The following is a 24,392-nucleotide window of genomic DNA, read 5'->3' as shown; positions in this document are numbered from 1 at the left end:
AAAGACATGCAGTTAGTGGGGTTTGGTTGGGTGTGTTAGCCCTGTGATCTGTCCAATATGTCGCCCATCTCTCATCATATGGCAGCGTTAATAGGCTGATTTATTAATGGATGATGCTGATGGTATAAAAGGTGACCAAACTTTACTTTTTAGCTTTGCTAAGTTTTAGTAAAGGGTCTGTATTCTGTTCCAATTATATTGTGAAAAAATATATGTACAGTATGATAAAGTAGGAATGTAAAATATTTCAGGGTATATGTTCTTTTAGAGAACATATTGATATTTTCATTGGGCCGTGTTCAAGTAATTCAGGGTTAAGTTTAAGGCCAACTATGATTGCAACACTTCTCGCTGAAGCCCATTGGTGTGAAGCAGAAAGCCCTCCCTAATAAGAATGTGAGCTTCCTGCGCTTCCTCGTGGTCCGATCTTGGGGCGTGCTTAGTGTCAGAGGGTTCATTAACACTGGGAGACTTTTTAGACCTCACTGGTTTCTCCAGTCAGGCATAGATCACCGAGTGGTAATGAAATCTGTTTTAAAGTCATCTTCACCAACTTCTTTCTACTCCTGAGGCTCCACAGATTCTGTACATTGACCCATTTTTTGGACGTATTTGACAGTCAGTTTCTATATTTTTTGATGGCTAGTTGCCATCTCTTCAAAATGATTTTGCAGTGAGGGAGGACAGCATGCATGTTAAAAAGAGTTCCTCCCCTTGCATCTCTCTGTCACATGAGCACCGAGTGAAACTGAGACGTAATGAAGATACAAGCATGATGAAAGCGAGCAGCCACATTAGCTAAATAAAATGCACCCCAGGCTCAGTGTTACTCTCTGTTAGCTGAGAAATCTAACCCAGCACCAAGAAACAAACAATTAAACAACATTTATTTGAGCAGAACATTTTGAAGGCATCTCAGAGCGTGCCGCTGTGTCAGCTGACTCATCAGAAAAGCCTGAAAAACATCCTTTTAATCTCCACTGTTTCCTCTCTGTGTCAGCAGGCTCTGTTCGTATTGATCAGTTCTTTCATCAAAGGACACACACACACACACACACACACACACACACACACACACACACACACACACACACACACACACTGTGTTTGATTGGCTTAGGGTCGCTGACGTGTGACAGCGGAACAACCTAAAGGTTCCAAACTGTTCCTGCTGCTGCGGGCGTGTTCCCATCATGCACTGCTACTCATCCATGTTTATAATGATGACTAATTGAATTCATTTTAATTAATTATTTGATCCACACAAGGAATTTAGTATAACTTCAGGGTAAAATACCAAGAGAAAGGTGCAACTTGGTAATGCACAAAAAGAGTAAAAATTAAAAGGACCCACATGTTACATAACGAGGTTGAACAGAAGCTGTGGCCTTCTGCTTGTTCTTTGACCTGTGTAAACCCCAAAATGTGAACTGCCTTCAGGACATAGCCATATGCATACACTTTAAAATTTAACACGAGACATGTTTTTACAAACTATATTATCCAATAGAAATTAGAAATTACTTCTATTACAACTTTTATTTGTGCACCAGTTGTGAATTTTTTAAATGTCATTCTTACCTGCTATTTCTATGTGTTTTTATATGCCGTTTAATTAGGCACCAAACAGCACATGTTACCAATGTTGGACCTTTTGGCCTACAAAAGGATACACACTCTTTGGAGACAGGTGACTTGTCCAGGGTTTACCCTGCTTTATGGTGGCAGGGATTGGCTAAAGCCTCTGTCGTCCGGAACCGGATAAGGAAACAGTCACGCAGGCCTAGAGACTGGTCAGTTACCCCCTGGTCACCACCAGTTTCTTGGGAAAAATATGTATTCCCCAACTAGTTGGCAAGTGGTTACAAGAGAATGCTTCCTATTGGTGGGTGAAACTGAATGCAAAGAGGTACACTGTGCTGCATTGTAGCCCTTCTCGCTTTGGTCATCAGTAGAGTGCTGCAGTAGTCCTTAGTTTGTTTGTGTTGGCAATCCACTAGCAAAAGCAATCACAAGGAGGTTTTTGGTGCAGCGTCCTCTTTGTGACTGATTTCCCTCAGCAACAGTCAGCAAACATCTATAAACCACCTGTGTTACTTAGTTTAGCAGTGCCATAAGTCCTACAAACTGCCACCTGCATAAGTAAAACCAAGAAAGAATATTTTTTAAGCCTTTTAAAAGCTGGGTAAACTATTTGATTAAGAAACTTGTATTTAAATCTCCAAAAATCATAACAATCCCTACTATTGATTTATACATTCTGGCTCCCTGCACACTTCATTGAGACTCACTGCATTTCTGTGGACTCTGAAATAGTGTGACCTCTTAATGTGCATTTTCATATTTTGATTTATGATATCCATATACTGTACATAGTCTGAAAATTGGGCCTCACCCAGTAATAAAAAAACAACATAAAAATACTCACGTATATTTCAAAGCCAAGAGCCTTTGTATAACACTAAATAAGGAAGCAATAAGAAGGCAATTAAGTTAAATGCCAAAGGATGAGTGGAGCTTATTTCAACTTGGGATATTTACCAATCATTCCACTTTGGGGCCATATTGCTAGGGTTCAAATTTACCAATGAATGGTGTTATATTATGTATGCAAACAAGCCAGTATGCATGGATAAATACGCAGGCTCATTAGGTCAGGTGGCAAGTATTCCCATTCTTCAATTTTAATACAATCAGCAAGATGGCTGTTCCACTTGGATAAGTTCTGGTCTTACCCTCAGTCTGCCTGAAAACAAACAATTAAGGTATTTAGGTAAGAATTGTTGTTGTTGTTGTTGTTTTTTAAAAAGGTGCCATGTTAGTTAAAACATTAGAACCACATTAATGGAACAGACAAATCATGGCAGATGTTCTTGGTGAAGCACTTTATACCTAGGTGAAATCAGGACTTTGTGAAATTCAGCATTTGATGAATGGACCTTGGTCATATTTGGCTGCTGTGAGTGATGGTAGAACTGTGAGTAGCAGTTTGCTCATCGAGAGAATCCTTTTCCCTAAACTCACCTCGTTCCTCTGGGAGGTATGCACAATTCTGGCTTACGCTCAGACAATTTGCATTTCCTTGACATTCAAATTTACCTTCCTAATTTTTTTCTTTGCATCGCTTCAGACAAAAAACTGATTAACACGAGCAGCAGATATGCAGACCTTATGATATTATTTTTAAGTATGCTCTCACGCTACACCCACAGAAGTGTTTGCACTTATTGTGGCTGATTAGCCCTCTTCACAGGACTGTGTGGGTGTGTACAGAGAGTTCTTGACTAACATATCCCTCTAAGTTATATGTTTGCCTGGATGATCATCTTTAGTGCACTGAGTTTAGTGACATTTCAGTTAATTACCAGTAAATCCCCACTCAGCGTCAACCTGGGCGCAGGTCTAATCAGCCAGGAAAAGTCAGAGCACCTGTGAGGCTTTCCAGGGCCTTTAATGAGACAGGTGCTCTCCTCTTCCTTCAGTATTAATTCTCCACAGCTGCCGACTGTCTGTTTCTTCATCACCTGGTCAGTTTGACTCCTGAGCGGCACAATGAAATATGGATGAATGTGGGTAAAGTTGGCAGGCGAACAAACACTCTGAGATCTGCTGAGCTTTCTTTCTTTCAACACTCCTTCCTCACTACTTTGGTGAAAACGCTCAGATGATGATACTTTTTTTCTCCAAAGCTGCTCTCAGATACACCCTTTGTTGTACACATGGTGCCTGTCACGTCACCATGGCGACAGCTCCAGCATTCGGAACAACAGCTGGCTGTAAATCAGGGTTTGCTGAGCAATGCATGCCACCTGACAAACCGCAAATGCTTGAAGCTGGTGCATTTCTGTGGTTTTTAACCGTTTTGGGTTTGCTGCCTGACTGCGCTGATCTACCTGAACAGCAGAGGGTGCTTTCTCTGTCGACATCCTGGATGAACAGGCGGGTGACTGGATGTGTCGGATCCAAAACTAAAGGATGGGAGCTGGTAAAGGCGAGATCTTCGGAGCGGCGAAGACGCCCACCTACACGGATGACCTCATTCTCGTGGTCAAACTCAGGGGATAGTGCAAGGAGACGACTGCTGCGACTGATGGATTTCCCCTGCTTAAGGAGTCGATACTCCTCAGGGAAGCTCTCCTGTTGAGCTTCTCTCAGGACATCCATCTCTGCTCGAACATAGTCATAAGCCGATGAAGTTCCACCGCCTTTGGCCGCCCCATGCAACTGCGTAATAGCCGCTTCCAGCAGCTGTGTCCAGGTGTCATATTTGCTGAAGTTCGAAGTGGCGGGGTCAAAGGTGGTAGAAAATCCACAAAAGGTCTCTTTACGGAGCTCAGATGGGCCTGGAGGCTCAGCCAGGGTGCCACTTGGCTCTGGAGGCCACTGTTCTGGACCTAGGAGCAGGAAAGGAGGCCCTTGACTCCATCTATTGGGTCTGGTCAGCTCGAGAAGGGACTTCCCCCGGGTTATATCATCTGCGGGGTTCTGGGCTGAGTCCACATAGCGCCAGGTGTGCGAGTGAGTGAATTCCTGGATCTCTGCCACGCGGGTGCCGACGAAGACCTTGAAGTGGCATGACTGGGACCTCAACCAGGTGAGTACAGTTGTGGAGTCAGACCACAGCACTATCCTCTTTATGTCCAGAGTGAGCTCATTTCTAAGGAGACGGGAAAGATGAGCTCCGGAGAGGGCACCACACAGCTCAAGTCTAGGCATGGAGAGAATGCGTTTAGGGACAACACGGGAGCGAGCCATCAGGAAGGCTAGATGTGAGCTGCCATCACCTGTCACTGTTCTCATGTAGGCCACTGCGCCATAAGCCTGCTCTGACGCATCACAGAATATGTGAATCTCTCTCTCACTAACTGACTCCGTGATGTGCTTTGGGAGATACGGGCGAGGAAGCAGGACTTGTGCAAGGAACGGCAATTCCTCTTCCCAGGTTTTCCACTGCTGGAGTAGTTCTGGCGGAAGCTGCGGGTCATCCCATCCCCTCTGTTGATCCCAAAGGCGCCTCACCAGCATCTTGGCTCGGGTGGTGTACGGTAGGATCAAGCCCAGTGGGTCGTATTGGCTTGCGAGAACCTTATAAATATTCCGCATAGTGGGGGCACCATAACTGATTTTGCGGTGTCTGTAACCCAAGGTGTCCGTGGGGAAGTGCCAGCTAAGGCCCAGAGTTGGCTCAGAGGTGTCTGATTTGTCTTGAGTGAGCCAAAGTTCTGCACTTGTGGATCTGAGGTCTTCAGGTAGGTGGCCAATGGTGCTGGGTTCATTACTGGCCCACTGGCGAAGGACAAATCCAGCAGAAGACAGGAGGGCTCTTAGCCTGTCCACTAGGTCCCGGGCTTCTTCAGGGGTCGGCACGCTCTGGAGAAGGTTATCAACATAGAAGCACTGTCCCACAGAGTGACGTAGCGGATCATCTCCTTCCGTGTGGTCCCTGGCGTGGCGCTGCAGAGCAAAGGTTGCACAGCATGGGCTGCAAGTTGTACCGAAGGGGAGGACCTGCCATTCATAAACGGCCACCGGTTCCTCGGGGTGTAGATCCCGCCACACAAACCGCAGGAGGGAACGATCTTCGGGAAGAAGGCGAATCTGGTGGAACATACCTTTAATGTCACCACTGATGGCTACGGCATGCTCTCGAAAGCGAAGGAGGACACCAAGGAGCGATGCGCTCAGGGTGGGCCCAGGTAGAAGATGTTCGTTGAGGGCTTGGCCTTGGAACTGGAACGAACAGTTAAACACAAGGCGATCTTTGCCATTGTGGCTAACAAGGTGGTGAGGGATGTACCATGACTCATCTGCTTGAGCAACCTCAGAGGGGGACACCTTAACCACCGAACCGGCCTGGACCAACTTCTCTATCTCCGCCCGGTAGATCTTAGCTCGTTCTGGATCTTTCTGGAGCCTTCTCTCCACACTTCTCAAACTGGGAACGACAGCGTTAGGGCTAGCTTTAAGGTGTGGCATGTTCTCGCGGCGAAGGAGGGGGGTGGCATAGCGTTGGATGCCCTCGACATCTACACGAACTGTCTTCTGCTCTAGCAGGCTAACTGCATAGTTATCTTCTCTTGAACGGGTAACCACCTTGCCTTCTGGCACCGGGACAACATCTACCTGCCATAACTTCTCTACATGTTTGAGTAGCTCACTCACCTGGGGAGGAAGGGCAGTCGTGAAGAGGCACTGTTGTGGCAGCGAAGAGGAACCTATAAGGCTGGAGGGACCCTGTAGTGTCCATCCTAACCTGGTGCACATAGCGGCGGGACCACCCGGTGGACCAAGACGGACAGCTTCAGTTGGAGTGATGAGCTGTGGGTGGTCACTGCCAATCAGAAGGAGAGGTTTGACCTTCTTGAAGGACTGGAGAGGCAGGCCTCGGAGGTGTCTATACTTCCGCTGCAAGGACTCCACTGGGTAGCTGTGCTCGGCTAGGTCGATACGGGTGGTGGTGAAGGCGTTGCGGACTTTGTACTTCAGCTTAGGTTTGCCACCAGGGGAGATCTCGAATGAGACACATGATCCTTGCAGAGTTTGCACATCTTGCCTGATAGTGCGCAATGGAAGTGTCTCTGGGATGCCTTGAAGGTCAAGCTTCTGGGCAGCGGTGGGTAGCAGCATAGTCCTCTCTGACCCATCATCCAAAACTGCGTGAGTGCTCAAAGTCTTGCCATTATGGTGAAGGATGACTGGGACAACCTTTAACAGGACTTGGCCGCTCTCTGTAGGACGATCGAGGTACAGGACGCCCGTAGGATTCTCCCCTTCTCGTGGGGGAGCAGACACTGAGCCATGTGGCTTTAAGAACTTCGAATTCACGTCGTGAAGGACCTGCAGATGACGACCCTGACACAGGCTGCAGGGTTTCTTGAGGGTACACTGTGCTGCCTGATGGGAGCGTGCGCAACGCCAGCACCTCTTGTTAGTCTTTATCCAGTCTGTGAGTTGTTCGCGACTCAGCTTGATGACCTCCTGACACTGACTCAGGTGATGGGCACGGTTATCGCAAAAGGCGCAGTAGGGTTGCTGCCTAGCTTTGTTTGGAGTGGTACCTAGTGACCTGGGTGAGCTCTCTCCACTGTGAAGAACCGCAACAGAGCGTCTGCTTGGTCTGACATCAGGCTTCTCTCTGGTGATCGCTGGAGTGGGCAAGCCGTCATAGTCCTGACACCAGGATTCGTACTTTAACCAGGTAGCCAGGTCATCCAGGGTGTAAGCCTGACCAGAATGGTTGTACATGCACCGACGGAAATCAGCTCTTTGCTCTGAAGGAAGCTTACTAAGGAGTCGAGCCACATGGGAGCCACACTGGAGTTCGACCTCCCCTTCAGGGCCTAAAGTCTTCAGCATGCCCACGAGCGACTGGATGTGGAGAGAGAATCGCTCAAATGCGGCTGCATCCCCTCGGCGGATGTCAGGTGAGTCCATGACAGCAGCAATTCTTCTCAGGGCAAGCTGGTGGGGCTGCCCAAGCCTGTCGTTAAGAGCGTTCATAGTGTCACTGAAGGGCGTGGCAGAATGGAGGTAAGCGTCCGCTATCAACTTTGCTTCCTCCAGGTGTAGATGATCTAACAAGACTTGGTACCTGAAAAGCTCTGAACTCTCCGGGGGCAATAAGTTCTCTAGCGCCATCTTTAGACGAGCAAATTCCCCAGGATCACGGCGTGAGAGCTTGGGAATGCTTGGACGAGGCCCCCTGTAGGTCAAGAAAGGAGTAGATGAGGACGGGGATGGAGTTGGCAGTGGTTGCAATGGAGGGGGGTGTGCTCTCGGAGGCGGCGCTGGAGGGTAGGTGATCCTTGGCTGAGGAGAAGTGAAACCTGGCCTAGATTCATGTGGGGGGATGATCTGACTCTCCTGTGCAGCCATAGACTCCCTCTTCAGATCCTGGAGCTCTTTCAGCATCGTATCGATGCGGTCCGCAACTGGACCCTGGCTGGAGACAGACTCCTCCTTGAACACAACAGGAGGAGGTGGTGGAGGCCAGTCCTCTTCCTCTTCAGCAGAGGGTGGCTGGAGATGAACAGCAGGGGCTCTGGGCGGTGGACTGAGCTGCAGACTCTCTGCACGGTCCAGCAACTGCAGCAAACTAGCATGAAGGGCCTGGAAATTATCCAGCCTGGCTCTCATCTCGTCATGCGACTGCTGGAACAGGAACCTTTCACGCTGTATATCTTCTAACTCTGCTCTCAATGGTGTGACATGGCCGTGTGAGCCGTCATCAGAGGGGTCAGACGGAGGATGGTGGGAAGAATGGTTGTCGCCTCCTGTCTCACTTTCCTCCTGGTAACCTGCACCAAGCCCGGGGAAGTCAGTCTCATAAGCTACATAGCGGAGGGGACGACGTACATTACGCCGTGGGCGCGCACCAAGAGCTGAGAAGTTCTGAATATCATCCATCTTTTTAGGGTAGAAGCACCTCAGGCCCTCCAAGGTTTGGAGGCCTATCTCCACCCACCACCACTTCCCCTGCCGGTGGCGGACTCCCTCAGGTGTCGGTGTGTTGGTGGTTCTTTGTGTCTGGGGGTGGGCGTCCGGGTACACACCGGCTCACTCCTTGGCGGCCGCTTGTCGGGGCCTGGGGCCTGGGGCTCGCTCGGGCCCCTTTGGAGGTGGGGTGCCCCCGGCCTCTCGGCCTGGGGCTCGGTCACTCAGGCACAGCTGGGGGCCGGCGGAGCTCACGGGCGCGTCACTGCAACTCCCCCTGACTTCTGCTCCGCGGCTGCTGGGCGAGCCCTCATCTGGGACTCTCCTCAGCTCTTACTGGAACAGTGGCGCGGCTGCCCCTCTGTTGGTCTTCCATGGTCTCTTGTGTTCTGGGGGCCTCTGGATGTCTGGAGTTTTGATCTCCTCCATACCCGCTTCACACCCTGGAGGACGGGGCTGTGGCCCCCCCACACTCCCTAGCAGATCATTACATGGAGAAACCTTTGGAATGCATGCATGCTGATCCACACAGGTATGCACACATGGGTATTCACAGACGCGGACTAAAGCTTTCTTGGCTGCTGCCTCAAAGCACACTGTGCGCTGTCTATCTTGCGTGCTGCACAATATCGTTTATTATTTAGTAAATATTGATATCTATGACTAGCTAGTTTATTGTGATGGTGCTTTGTTTTCTCTATTATTATGTTGCTCTTTGTTGTTTGCTGTCTCCTCTGTTTGTTTTTTTTGTTTGTTTTTTTTTTTTTTCTCCATACAGGTGACCCAGGAGTTCTTTTTTTTTTTCTCTCTCTTCCCCCCCCTTCTCACCGTCTCTTCTCCCCTTTGGTTTTCTTTCTTTCTCTCCCCCTCTTTCTCTCATTCATTCCCCCTGTCCTATTTATTTAAAAAAAAAAAAAAAAAAAAAAATGACAAAGGATGAACTGAAGCTCTGCCATCACGTAATGTCGCATACTGCTGTTTCTGATGTCATTTAAGAAAAAAAAAAAAAAAAAAAAGGGTAGAAGCAGCTTACATCCGGCTCGAAGGACCATTAATGTTGGGTAGATAGCTTGTACTGGAAGGACTGTAAGGTGCTAGTTCAGGTTTGCAGCTACCACTCCCTGGAGTGTCGGCCAGAACACTGCTCAAGGCCCGGATGAATGTTCAGAAGAGAGACAATGAAGACACCGAGGATAGTGCAGACTCTTGTATTGACTTCACACAGTTGAAGGTAACAGGGATTGTCAGAGGAGCAGGTATTGCATACAGGTTTAGGTGCGTGGGCATGGGTGTGTGTGTGTGTGTGTGTGTGGTCTCTGAACGGAACAGAAAGAAAATGCTACATTACTAAAGTGTTCACAACAATATCTCCAGAGTACATCAACATAAACACAGGCGGGAAATAAACTAACATCCCCTTTAATACCATAGGCCATATATTACTCACGACTCACACATAGACCCCCTGAGAGAGCTAACCAGGTACACAGCTATACCCAACCACACGGCAGGAAAGTTAGCTTAGCTTAGCTTAGCACCCACTAGCGGCACAGACAGAAACATAGTCATTTCCCCCCTAACCTTGGTTACAGTCCCAAACACATCTTATTATCACATCCTCACACATCACCAACTTACGTTGCTCATTAACGCACACTTCTCACGGGATAACCAATTCTCTGCCAGTAATCTGGAGCAGAAAAGCTCAGGTGCTTTGCCCACGTCTCTCCCTGGACATAGTCTCTCATACAAAGCGGTGGGGTGACCTCTACTGGCCACTCTAAAAACTACAGGTGAACTAACAACTGAACAGAATAAACCCATAACTACGGGGCCTTTTGTACACACTCTCATAGAGATTACTGAAGTTTTGCAAATAATTGTTGTCTTACTTAGAAATGCAGACAGATTGCCAACATGCTGCAATCAAACTGAGTCTGTGCTGATGAGCACAACCCAGCAGATCTCTTTGCAACAAGGGGATCAAGTCAAAGGGTCACTAGCTGGTTGCATTCCTGTTATTGTTGCCAAGCGTTTAAAGCGTGGAAGTACTGACCTTACTTTGAGTTTGATTCCATAAAAAGTGACAAAAACATTAGCGTCCGTTGTGCGTGGGAAGAAAACTTCTTTTTACAGCGAAAAAAACCCCTAAACTTCTGAGCAAGCACCGAGTGCGCAACGAGGTAATGGGAAACTCACAGAGAAAGTCGCGGATTCTTCAACTGACCGCGGCACACCTGCACCAGGGTAAACCTCCGCCTACCGCAGTGCTGCTTAATAGGTGAAAATAGAGCAACAGGACCGCTGAGTCTTTCACTTTATTTATGTTCTGCTGTGTTTTACTTGCATCTATTTGAAAGAGTGAGTGTAAACACAAAAAATATTTTATTTTATGTGCTGGAATGTGCAGAAAATAGGTTTAAATGTTAAACTAATTTATTCAACTCAGAGAATGTTGCATATAATTACATTTTTGCTTGATGCATAAAGTTAAAAGATTAAAACTGATAAAACAAGTTAAAAAAAAGAGATTTTTCCATTTGATTACATTTTGTATGATGGATTATGTAGAAAAAGTAGAATTGGGCTGAAAGATCTATCGCCTTATCACCTCTTCAGGTTGTAAATCGTGTTTTTAAAAAGTAACTAAGTAACTAAGTAATTAATTACTTTTGAAAATAAGTAATCAGTAAAGTAACGGGATTACTTTTTTGGGGAAGTAATCAGTAATTAGTTACTGATTACTTTTTTCAAGTAACTTGACCAACACTGAGTACGAGTAATAAATCACACAGCAATAGTACCTTCATGTGGTTGTAAAAAGCATGATAATATATTAAGTGTTCAGAACATGTTACTCCCATTGAGTAACGTAACGGAGTACGTTACAAAATACATTTTGGGGCATGTATTCTGTAATCTGTAGTGGAATACATTTTAAAAGTAACCTTCCCAACACTGGTGAAGTGTGACTGTATCATCAACTAATATGTGTGTACATTATACACGGTGACTCATCCTTTAGAAACATTTAAAATGCAATTTGATTATCGAGGAATGTGATTGACCATTATATTTAGCTCTTAAATAGATAAATAGATAGAACTTTATTAATCCCTCATTTAGGTTCCTCCAGGAAATTCAGTTAGTTACGTACATAATATCTAAATAGCCCGTGTTTAACCTCACCCACTAGACTGAGCTCAGGTTTGAACTATGTTCTACCTTTGGTAGTCGACTCGTCTTCTTTTTCCTCCTCTCTTTTGAACACTGAATAACTTATTTGCAGACTGCTTTCAGGTAAAGTCTTGATTTTAAAGTCACCACCTTTTGGAAGAGCTGCTTCTCACTTTCTTTCTGAAAAGGTCAGACTAGGGCTGTTCGATATAACGATATATATCTGATGACGATATAAAAAAGTATCGTTTCATTTTACGCTGTCATTTGTTTCGTGGTGCCGCAAAACTGTTTACGGTAATATTTTTTCACCGTTTTGATGGTCACTGTAGTGGCTATATTAATTTCTTAAAGTTCTCTCTTTCTCTTATATTTAATATAACCACCATACGGACGGACAAGCGCCTGTTTTTATGCGTTGTGGTTAGCAACAACGACGGTAACAGCATCGCTTGTTTATGTTCCACATAAACCTTTCACAATAAAGCTCAAGATCCTGTTGAGACTTTTCAAAATAAATGAAATCACGTGAAAGAGCAGATTATTTATGGATGAGAAGTAAAAAAGAGCCGCCAGGTGTTAAAAAATAAACCTTAAACTCAAACGTTAGAACAGGCTTTTCCCCGCAGCACGCCGTGTAATAAATACTTACAAAGAAAACGGCGGCCGTTACAACTTATGCCTAAAAATGTATAGTTTCATGCATCAGTTAAAACACTCGACTCCAGCTACATGACGCGCAGCTGGAAACACTTCCCACAAGTTGAGCTGCCTGAGATTCACAGAATTTACAGAAAATGTTACATTTTTGTGATTTATATCGTTATCGGGACGATAGAATTCTTATATCGGGATATGAGATTTTGTTCATATCACACAGCCCTAGGTCAGACATTTCCCACACACTTACCTGTAGGATCAGCTGCTGTTTGCTTTAATCCACCTCAGAAATCAACCACTGCTGTCATGTTTCAGGCGGGAAATGACATAAACATGAGCAGCAACAGGAAGTCAGCAGCTTTCAGAGGTGCTCTGGATGTGAGTGAGCGTGTGTCTGAGTTTGAGGAGCTTAGGATGCACGAGTACGCGTGTACACGTGCATCCTATTAAACAACCCCTGCAGAGTTTCTTTGCAGATTTGCTGTTAACATCGAGTGTCACTCATCAAAATGAATTTTAAATATCCTGAAGCTTTTAAATGTTTAAATCCTGCGCTGTTCGCATTCATGTTTCCTTGCTGTAAGGCTTCTCCTTAACTCAATTTGTTGATGGATTACTGCGTTTCTGGGTGATTTGCTATTATCGCTACCAAGATTTTATTTATTTAATGATAATAAAACAGGAAATCTGATTATAGCATATCCAAACATATTTCACTCTTCTGGTCTGCACTTGTAGATGAGTCTTATTGTGGAGACACAGTTGGTGTGTGGATGTCTTTATCCTATTTTCTCTTCCATCCATCAGGTGGACCGGGTGACAGTTACTGCTGAGGGCGGTGTTGGAGGTCGTCCTTCCAACAGGCCCGGGGGCGGAGTCATGCGTATCCACCGACACTTCCCCTTCCCAGCCAATCAGATGTACGTGGTGGCGCTGCACCGCGAGATGAAGCCGATGAGGGTTTACCGGCTAAACGTGAGCTTTGATGCTGCCATCGAGGACGAGCTGCTGGGCTTCTTCAGGAGCTCATACACAATGCAGAGAGAGAGACGGTACACACACACGGAAACACACACTTTTCCTATACCAGCAGGTGGTTCAGCTTGAAAAGGTCAAAGCTTCACATTCACGACATTGATTAACTCACACTCCACATGCCATACGCCTGTGTGTGCATGTCTTTGTGTGTGTTCCACTTGTCTCAAACACACACACACACACACACACTCACACGGGCGTACATATAAAACTCCTTATGAATTTCCCATAAGCCTCTGCTGCAGTTTCCACATCAGATTTCTTCCCCATGGTGCAGATGGGAAACAGACTGTGTGCTGATACATTTATTATTTCATGCACGAATATGTGTGTGTGTGTGTATGTGTGTGTGTGTGTGTGTGTGTACTGGATTCCAACGTCTTTTCAATGTATTGTGAAAAACACAAACTTGTGGTTAATTGTTTGGAAAAACGTTGAGCTCAGCTGTGATTGGACAGAGTAAAGACATTACCACATAAGGACTCTGCCTGAGAAGAGCTTTAGCCAGTGATGAGACATAATTAACTCATTCCTCACTTTTATACTACTCAATTCTGATTGGCTCCATGAGCAAGAGAGCTGCCACATAGACCAGTGCAGCATGAATACGATAAAACTGTGTGATAAAGAGAGTCATTATAGGAAATGATGAATTCTCTATTCTGTGTTATATATTTAGACTTGCTAATGGTAACATAATACACAGTGATCAACATTATTTTATGAAGAGGACATAAAGCAAATCTAGAATGATTGCCATGTTCAAGGAGGAATATCTGACAAAGAAGCTAACTGTGATGATTTTGGGGCACTCTGACCTGATTCTGAAGACCTGTCTCAGACATGTGGGTCTATTATAATGAACTGCATTGGCTAAAATTAAGCTGCTTAGAGAGTCTGAATGGCTCAGAGTTCAACGCATGGATTTTCATGCGCTTAAATCACTTATTAAGACTCAGTGTAACAAGCATTTAGGCAGGGTCTTCAATCTGACCATTTAAGATGAGCGACGGTGAGAGCAGCGGGTCAGATGAGCCCATCGATGTTAATTTTGAAAATACACCAGCGATGAACTTGTGTGGTCTCAGGTTAGAGTTTTCTTTTCAGCCAATGTCTGAAGGAGGAGCGTCAGCTCTGCTCCACTGACAGAAGTCAGGGGTGACCCATTAAAGGCAGGACACCGGTCTGCATGGCTACAGATTCAAATCTAAGCATACACACAGACCCTTTGAATCCACTCTAGGGTTGGGCGATTGGATGAATATATCGACTACTGACGATAGGCTGAGCCTGATTGTTTTTACAAGGGCGATTTATTTACTTATTTTCCCATGAGTAAGATTGCTAATAACGATGGAGCTAATAGAAGCAGTCAAAAGTCCAAATAATAGTGCTGCTTTAACAACACCCTTTTTCATCTGCGAGCAAATGCACCCTCTTCAGAGTGCGCCCAAATGCTCGATGGAGCTGCAGAAGCTGCTGATAGCCTAGCATACTCAGCTGGATGGTGGACATGTACATGCTCATGCAAGTTAGTCGTGTTTGAGTACTTGCTCGCACTATACATCTGCACAAGCGACAGACCGCTTTGGTTACATCTTTAGGTTTATCTCTTTCATCGGAAATTGGCAGCTTTATATATATTTTTTAGTGCTGTCAGCATTAATGCGCTGTCATCATGACTAACATGATTAACAATTAACCCATCTGGAGTGCAGACCGAGTCTAAATCCCTGAAATGTCTCTGTCAATGCTAGAGATGTGCAAAGCAGCCGGTATCTGTATCTGTATAATGCTGACAGCCCTAATTTTTTGGGACATTAGGTCGTCCATGTTTGAAATTCTGTGTAATCAGTCCGTGCATGATTACATTGATCTGCCCATCAAAAAGTCTGCGCATGCGCGAATGTATCGCCCATCGTCGATTATTAGACTGACGATTGTCGGTTGGAAAATTTTTACATATTGTCCAGCCCTAATCCATGCTTGGTCTGTTTTCTTGTCAATGAAAAACCATTTTTAATAAATCATTCTTTTGTTGCTTTAATTATGAATACAACAAAATCATGATATTTTTGCTATAAAAACATGACCCATTAGTCCCATTTTCTAAAAGATTTTAACGATTTACACTTACCTGTAATTTTAATATGCTACAGGCTGCAGCACCTTTATTCTAAAGCTCAAACATGTGTTTCAACATCATACAGATTTTTCTGGGATCAAAAATTACTCAATAACGGCTCCTTTGAAGTTTGCTGACCTCCACTGTAGCTGGTCATGGAAAATGTCAGGAGTTGTATTCTCCATTTAAGCTTTTATGCAGATAATATCAGTGATTTCAGCTAATTAACTTGATGTTTTTGTACCAGAACCTGCATTTATGTATTCAAGCTCTACAATATTTGAGACAGTTAGCTTATAGCTTTGCCTAATGATGCACATGCAGATATAGAAAATTTAATTCCATTTCAAGTTGCTGTGTTGTATTAACCAACAATAACCAGGTATTTACACCTGGTGATTTCTCCACTTGTCACAGAGGCTTGTGATTTCTGTTTGGATAAAAAGTGTTTCCACTAATGAGCAAAATGCTGCTGAGCATCCGTATAAAACTATCATTAGTAATCATGGTGATTTTTTTTATTATATTTGCTTGTTTGGGACATAAAGGAAATGATGCAGCAAATGTAATATTATATTAATACAACCTTGTGCAATATTTAGAGAGCTGGATCCAGTCTATCATCTGAGACATGAGCTGACAAAATAACAGAAACACTCGTTATGAAGCGTGCTCTGGGCCAAAATTATACTGACTTAAGAAAGCTTAAAATAACTCCATCATTATTTAGAGGAACATGATCAATGAAAATAATTTAAAAAAGTGTTTTGTAAACAAAAAAATAAAAGATGAAATCTCAACATTTAGTTTACCAAGGCTACATGTATGTCTTCTTTAAAGCTTTTAAGCTTTATTTGTCACGGCTGGCGGAGTGAGCCGTGTGGTGTGGAGGAAAGGGAGGACCCAAAATGCAGCAGTGACTGATGATACGAGTGATGTTTATTTACAAAGTGACAATGGCAGAAACAGGCAGTGAGGCATGACAAAACAACTGAAGAAACCTAAACTGGGAGAACTAAATGACAAACCTGAGACCATACAAAAGGGGTGCGGGGCAGAGAGACGCAGAGACAGGAACACCATAGAACGCAGACGAGCCGACAATGAACACAGACCGACACCCACTAAATATACACACACAAGGTAATCAGGTAATCACACACAGGAGGGAAGAACAGCTGAACCTAATACACATGAGGACCGGAGGACACAAGCTGAACACAATGACAACAGACACAGACCTTCAAAATAGAATAGGAAATCCAGAACATGAGCCTTCAAAGTAAAGCAGGAACACACAGACTGATTTACAACACAACACGGGGACATGAACAGAGCACCAAGGACAGACACAGGTAGGGCTGAATACACACACCAAACTACAGGTTCAACCCTAAACCAATACAAAATCAGAATAAACACAAAGCACAAAAATGAACTTCAAGGAAACACAAAACGCTGGGCCAAAATGACCCAGGACCATGACATTATTAGTGGAACAGCTCGATTATTGTTGACTTGAGATTAATATAAATGAGTACTGAGTGTAAAGAGCAACAGAATCAAAGATGGAGGACATGTTGGTGGCCTAAATCAAGCAAATCCTACATCTGGATTTGTTCATCCACTAGTACTTTTATTTTTCCTGCTGTGTGGTCAGATTTACAAAAAGGCAGCAGATTAAAATGTTTGGTGGTGAGCAGAAAGCTGCCTGTGTGAAGAAACTGATTATTTTACATGGACGGCCTCATTGGACTGTGAGTGTTGCCTAAATAAGCCCGATGAGTTAAACCAGAGTATCTTCACAAATGAGACGCTGGATTCCAAAACTGTTTGAAGATGCCTGATTGCTCATTGAAAGTCAGTCCAAATTTGTGAAATGAGTTGTAATGACATGCATTACTGCACTCATTGAGGTGCTGTTATTTGATCCATCCAGGCAACTGTGAATGGCCGTCTGTTTTGCAGACAGGAAACTATCCACTATTGTGACACAACACGAGCTGAGTCTAAGAGTAATGATTCTGACAGATCGATGAGCAGAGCAGGACAGCGGCTGCTGTTCGGTGCTTTAAACACAAAAACACGAAGGTATTTTAAACTCATCCCTCTGACGTGGAATTCAAATGTTCATGACAGTTATGGATTCATGGATTCATGAATCTGTGCAAAGAGATGTATAACATTGATTTTCACATCCAGAAATCTAAATTCGTCTTCACTTCTATGGAAGGAGGACCAGTGGCTCAGGTTTCTGAGTCTTCACTGATATTTTGATTTCCTGCTCTGTCCTTGACCTCCATGGGAATACGTTGGATAAGTGTTGCAGTCCATTAACCATATGGACATTTATTGTAACATTAAAAACTAAAAGCTGGCTAATGTCACTTCAAGTGATGGTTATATAAATGAGACAAATCCATAAACACACACATAATTTTATAATTTATTGCTTTCATACATTAGAAAATTTTGCTCATTTCCTAATTTAAGAGCTTTTAGGCATCAAAAACTGCAAAATAACAAAATATCAGTAGAATTTCAAACACACTCACATCAGTTGAAGCTTTGTTTTCTTCATTGACTTCCTCTGCCGTGTTTCGATAGAACAATGGTATAAAACTGCAGTTTTAATTGGTTTTTCATCAAGTTCACAATGAATTGATTAACATGCCAACTTTTTGACATCTGAAGTGACCAGAGGAGTCTCTGAGGGAACTTTTTAGTATTTTTAGCACACGCTGAGCCAAAATCCACCACCAGTCAGACTTGGTCTCAGTGTTTCCACCACCCGTGGTCCACTATTCGCTGGCAGCTGCTGTTTGGATCAATTCTGAATCAATACGGCAGCTGGCATACTAACAGAGCTCGATCACAGCACAGCAACCTGTTAGTTAAAGCTTAATGCTCCAGCTGCCAGAAACCCGGTTACAGTCGACTTTGTGCACTAACCTAATTCCTTAAACGTCACACAAAAGAGAAAGTCTGTGTGAGAGCATGACAATACTAAAGGTAATGCAATAAATATAAAGCCAGGCGTAGATTATTTGTGGGACTGAGACGCATGGTACTATGAGAGTGCATATAACTGCCATCCTATAAAGGTGCCAGCGTGAGCTCATTAAATATGTTAATCTGATGACTAACCAGCAAAGCAGTAAGACACATGGTAAAGAAACCACAGCTGGTTATTATTTAAAAACAGTAACTGTGTTCTGAGCAGAGCTTCAGAACGTCAGATAAACACAATACCGGTGTTCAGGGACGGTCCAAGTGATAGTCTGCTCAGAAGTGTGTGTTCATGTGTGCGTGCACAAAGCTCACTGTTATCTTAAGGATTAGCTTGATACAGCAATGCAGCTAATGCTAACACACACACACAAACAGAAACACACACACAAACAGAAACACACACACAAACAGAAACACACACACACTTCACTATGAGATTTGCTTAATATCCAGAGTTACTATAAACCCCAGGCTTGGCTTAAACGTTTAAAATGCTGGGAGTGGGTGAATTAATTAGCGTGCACACACACACACACACACACACACACACACACACACACACACACACACACACACACACACACAGTATCACTGTTCTAGCTTAGTACTGATCTTTATGCAAATGATGTAAAGATGAGTTTTGATGTTGCAGTTACTGTCGTCTCCCAGTGAAGGCATTTTTTAATTCGGCCCGATTCCACCCGTCTGCAGAGATGACCCGACGCCTGCTGCTCACATGAAGCATGACGTCGCATCAGGATAAAAACTGACACATCAATACTCAGCTAATGTATAGGAAACTGGACCAGAGTGGTGCCACATTCACTGCACTAGTTTTCTTTCCCGGGGCATCTTTCATGGCTGCCCTGACACAATTTATAATTTAACATCAACTTTAAACACATTGCTAGAATCTTTTTTTAGCTTTACTTTACACAAGCTCCGAAGTTAACATTTTGTGTAGTTAAGTGCTTTGTTACCTTTTTTGGTGCTTTCAAGTGGTTGCATCATCATTACCATATTCATCTATAGTGTTAAGTATTTTTAAAGGCTTTCCACAGTCATGTGTTTTTCCTTATTTTGCCATATGCTGTGTCACATTGTTGAATGTTCATATTAAATGTGGTTAAACTTTGAAACAATTAGTTCAACATGTAAAAGTAATCACTTTTGTTCAAATGCCTCAGCCTTCAGACTGCTCTGAATACTTAAGTATATGCTACAGTACGCTCTCTCAGCACCATAACTTCTCATTCTATGGTGTTTAATGCTGTTTTGACACATGTTGCCTTTTTCTCACGCACGGGTACACAATGTCCTTTAGCAGCAGTTCGACAGTTCCTATCCACTCATCATGGACATGAATGTCAGGGTAATTTGGGGCTTTTTATTAATTCTTTGAATTGTTCTATTGCCTGGGTAGAAGAACTGTAAAGCATACATCTTTAATTACTTTGAAAAAAGAGAACTGGGTGCACAAGTTTGGATTTATTTTGGATTTTCTGTATTACACAAAAGGTCAAGGTCAATGTCTCATATATCGTCAATTAGTTTATGGCAGTTCTGAACTTTGGTGGTTTCTGGGTTTTTCCTGAAAATCCAAATTCTCTCATCTAAGGTTAACAGTTTGGTCCTTCTTCCAGACATTGGTAATCTAAATAACTTGTACTTATGCAATTCAAATAATTCTACATTTGTGTGTATGAATTTGTTTAGAAATGGCCCCAGGAGGCCTTCCCAACATGTGACAATCTAAAATTCTCCTTGTCAGATCTCCACAGAATTTCTTGGACTTCCCCATTGTTCTGAGTGTTGATCAATCCGATGAGCACTGTCAGACAAATCCTTCTTAATGCTACAAAGAGATACTACCAGCTGTAGTCAATATTGATCAATAATGAGAAGTTAAAAGGCTTCGGCCTTGTCAAGTTAAAAAAAAGATGTAAGTGTTTATGCATACGTTTGACCCTGTGTGGATTAGACATAATCAAAAATTAATTCAAATTTTTTCACCCAGTTCTTGTTTTTCAAAGTAATTCAAAATTCAAATTCAAATTCAAATTTTTATTTGTCACGTACACAGTCATACACAGTACGATATGCAGTGAAATGCTTAGACAACTGCTCGTGACCTAAAGAAGAAAAAAAAAGGGCTATGAATAAGATAGGAAATAAATATGAAAAATTAAAAAGGGTAAATTTAACTAGGAAGGAATAAAATATAAATTAAGGTTAAAAATGAAATAACTGTACAACACAAATTAGAATGAAGGGTAAATTTAACTGGGAAAGAATAAGATAAAATATATAAATTAAAGTTGAAAATAAAATAACTGTACAACAAAATACACAATACACAGTATAGAACTATATAAGAATGTATGAAGAAATATAAATAAATATATACACAATAACAGCAGCTGTACAAGTATTAACTGGAAATGAAGAATATAATGTCCAGTGTTATGCAATCCACATTATGTCTTCTGCAATGCAAATATGCTTAAAGTGATTTAAGTGATGAATTGAAAACAATGTCCAGAATGTCCAGTGTGTGTAAGAACTGTATGTGTGGGTCAGTACTGTGTGGTGGTGTGATTGAAAGACCGTATCGCCTGCGGGAAGAAGCTCCTCCTCAGTCTCTCTGTGTTGGTCTTCAGGGAGCGGAATCGCTTTCCTGACCTCAACAGAGAGAACAGTCTGTTGTTGGGATGGCTGAGGTCCTTCACGATCTTCCTGGCCTTGGTCCAGCACCGCCTGCTGTAGATTGAGTGCAGGTCAGGGAGCTCGGAGCGGATGGTGCGCTCAGCTGACCGCACAACCCTCTGTAGAGCTCGTCTGTCCTGCATGGTGCTGTTCCCGAACCAGGTTAAGATGTTTCCCGTCAGGATGCTCTCTATGGTGCACGAGTAAAAGTTCCTGAGCACCTTGGAGGGCAGTTGGAAGTCTCTCAAGCGTCTGAGGTGGTAGAGACGCTGACGGGCCTTTTTCACCACGGTGTTGATGTGACAGGACCATGACAGGTCCCGCGTGATGTGAACTCCGAGGTATTTGAAGCTGTCCACTCTCTCCACTGGGCACTCGTTGATGACGGGGGTCTGGTAGTTCCTCTCCTGCTTAGTGCTGAAGTCCACTATCAGCTCCTTTGTCTTACTGACGTTTAGAAGGAGGTTGTTCCTCTGGCACCAGTTCTCCAGATTCCTAATCTCCTTCAGGTAGGCCGTCTCGTTGTTATCAGAGATCAGGCCCACCACGACGGTGTCGTCAGCAAACTTGATGATGGTGGTGGAGCTGGTAGTGGCCACACAGTCATATGTGTACAAAGAGTACAGCAGGGGGCTCAGAACACACCCCTGGGGGGCTCCAGTACTGAGAGTGGTGGAGGCTGAGACATGTCCGCCCATCCTTACTGCCTGTGGTCTGCCAGTTAGGAAGTTGGAGATCCACTGACACATAGATGAGCTGAGTCCCAGATGCTCCAGCTTGGTGGTGAGTGTGGAGGGAATTATGGTATTAAATGCAGAGCTGTAGTCCATGAAGAGCATTTTAACATAATTCCCCCTTCTAGTGTCCAAGTGAGTTAGTGATGTGTGGAGGAGATGAGAGATGGCATCGTCTGTGGAACGATTTGGACGGTAAGCGAACTGTAGTGGGTCCAGTGTGTCTGGTAGTGAAGAAATGATGAAGTCTCTGACCAGGCGTTCAAAGCACTTCATCACTACTGAGGTGAGGGCTACAGGGCGATAGTCATTGAGAGAAGCAGGGTGGGGTTTCTTCGGGACAGGAACAATGATGGACTCTTTGAAGAATGTGGGGATCACCGACTGAGATAAAGAGATGTTGATAATCTCAGTGAACACAGGAGCTAGCTGGTATGCTGTCTGGTCCTGCTGCTTTCCTGGTGTTCACTCTTTTGAAGGCTCTCCTTACTTCATGCTCGGAGATGACGAGCACGTTTCCGGTGCTAGCAGTATCTTCCTGTCTGCAGCCGTTAGCGCCGCTAGCACTAGCATTGTTGGAGTCCTTAGCTGCAGCCTCGAAGCGAGCATAGAAAGTGTTCAGCTCGTCTGCCAGAGTCACAGCCGCGTTTGTCATACCGGTTGTTGGTGCTTTATAGTCCGTTATTGTCCTTAGTCCCTGCCACAGGCTCCTAGAGTCACTCTGTTGGAGTTGTGACTCTAGTTTCCTCCTGTAGCGCTGCTTCGCCTCTTTCACCCCCTCCGCACGTTATATGACGCGGAGTCAATCATTCCACCCTGGAAAAGAAACTTTTCAAAGAAATCAGTGATAGGGTAAAATCATCATGACATCCTCGTCCACGATGAGTGGATTGAAACTTCAGACCACAATTGTACATGTACCAGATGCAGCAATACTGGCTGCTGCTGAGAGATAATGGACCTGATGATTCAAGTGACGTGTTTAAAAATCTGCAGTTTGTTTAATTTCAGTCAAAGTGTCATGTAATCTCTCACTGCTCGATTTACAGAAGAGACTGCATGTTGTGTTACATCATTTGAAAAAATTGTGATCATGCCACAGATGTTACATTATTGTTCTACATGTTTAGCTTTACACACAGTGAAAACATTACAATAACACTGAACTCAGAAATGTAGTTCACTATGCTGCACTTTAACTTTGGTCTGGGTTCTGCTGACGTTCCATAGATTAATGCATAATGAACACTGACATTTTCAAATTTAACTAATACTACATTAATACTACATTATGAACTAGCACCATCCAGTATGTGTGATGAAATTATGGTATATTATTTCTATATAAAGCACACTTCATCAGGAGGATAATTTTCCTGAAGAGGGTCCCCACTGGACTGAAAGTGTGCCAGATACTTGGTTTCTTCCTGAAACCCAGACTTCTAAAGGAAATCCAAAACCCCAGAGCTGAGCTTTTTTCTTCTTCTTCTCAGATCCTGTGAGGAACTTTTTCATTACACTGAAACTGTTTTTTCAGAGCTGCCTTTCTTTAATGAGGAGAGGAATTACAGTTAACGAGGAGTGGTAAGGCTGCTAACGAGGCAGAGCTGGTTGAGGAACAGAGATGTTGGAGCATTAACAGAAGAGACAAATGGTTAACGAAGGTTATGTGTGGGACTACATTTTAATAAAGGTTTGAAAGAAGTCGATTGGTTTAACACATCTACCTCATCTCGTATGTCTTCTTCATCAGCAGCTTCTCCCTGGCTCTGCTGTCTGATCGCTCCCTCCTTCATTCTGATAGAGTAATCCGGTGCTGAGATGAGATGTTTCAGATCAATACTGTGCTCACCCACTCTGCAGTGTGTGTGTCAGAGGGCAACCTATCTAACATGGCACTCAGCTGAAGCAAGTTAATAAATTCATTCGTTCTCTGAGCCTTTACAGACATTTAAAAAAATACACAGAGCAGGAGGCGGAGGAGGAGCTGCTGTGGAATCGAGGTCTTCACAAACACGCAGTATTGATTTTGACCTGAGAAAGACCTTTGACTCTCTTAACCTGTTAATTTCTATCCATGCTAACACTGTGATCTTACAGATTTTCTGTCCACTTTGGTTCAGAGGGAAATATCTCAACAACAATTACACTGAGTGCAGTAAAGTTAGATAGAAATATTCCTGTTTCATAAAGGTTGTTGATGTCACAGTTACTGGTAAACCTCTGGTCTCTCAAAGAGTAGCCCACAGAGGTTGAATTTTATATTCAGCTGATGTTTGAGTTTATGTCTGATGAATGCAATCATCAACTGAATATAAAATTAATGATTTGCACTAACTTTCCAAAGCAGGTTATCCAACAATCTTGTGTGCAGGGCTGTGAAAGCTTCTGTCAGAGTTAGCTGTTGTGTAGATGCATGCAAAGGGGAGAAATGTGACATGTGAAAGTTGGTGTTTTCCAGTTGCATAATGCTGCCTTTTTGTCTTTATGTGACTGAGGGCTTAAGT

At 43.8% G+C, this 24,392-nt stretch overlaps 1 protein-coding gene across 1 annotated transcript in view; it reads left to right on the top strand.

The window, feature by feature from the left end:
* LOC146649644 (thyrotropin-releasing hormone-degrading ectoenzyme-like) overlaps positions 1–24,392 on the top strand; it is a 281,955-nt gene that overhangs the window by 5,639 nt on the left and 251,924 nt on the right. Inside the window, exon 2 of the mRNA XM_085386023.1 lies at positions 13,078–13,322. Coding sequence (XP_085242149.1) covers positions 13,078–13,322 — 245 coding nt within the window. The remainder of the gene's footprint in view (positions 1–13,077; positions 13,323–24,392) is intronic.

The sequence above is a fragment of the Rhamphochromis longiceps genome, linkage group LG17 (genome assembly GCF_057381845.1).
Source record: "Rhamphochromis longiceps isolate RC_006_pf linkage group LG17, R_longiceps_female_GT1.1, whole genome shotgun sequence".
Lineage (NCBI taxonomy): Eukaryota > Metazoa > Chordata > Actinopteri > Cichliformes > Cichlidae > Rhamphochromis > Rhamphochromis longiceps.
This window is presented reverse-complemented; position numbering and strand designations above follow the sequence as displayed.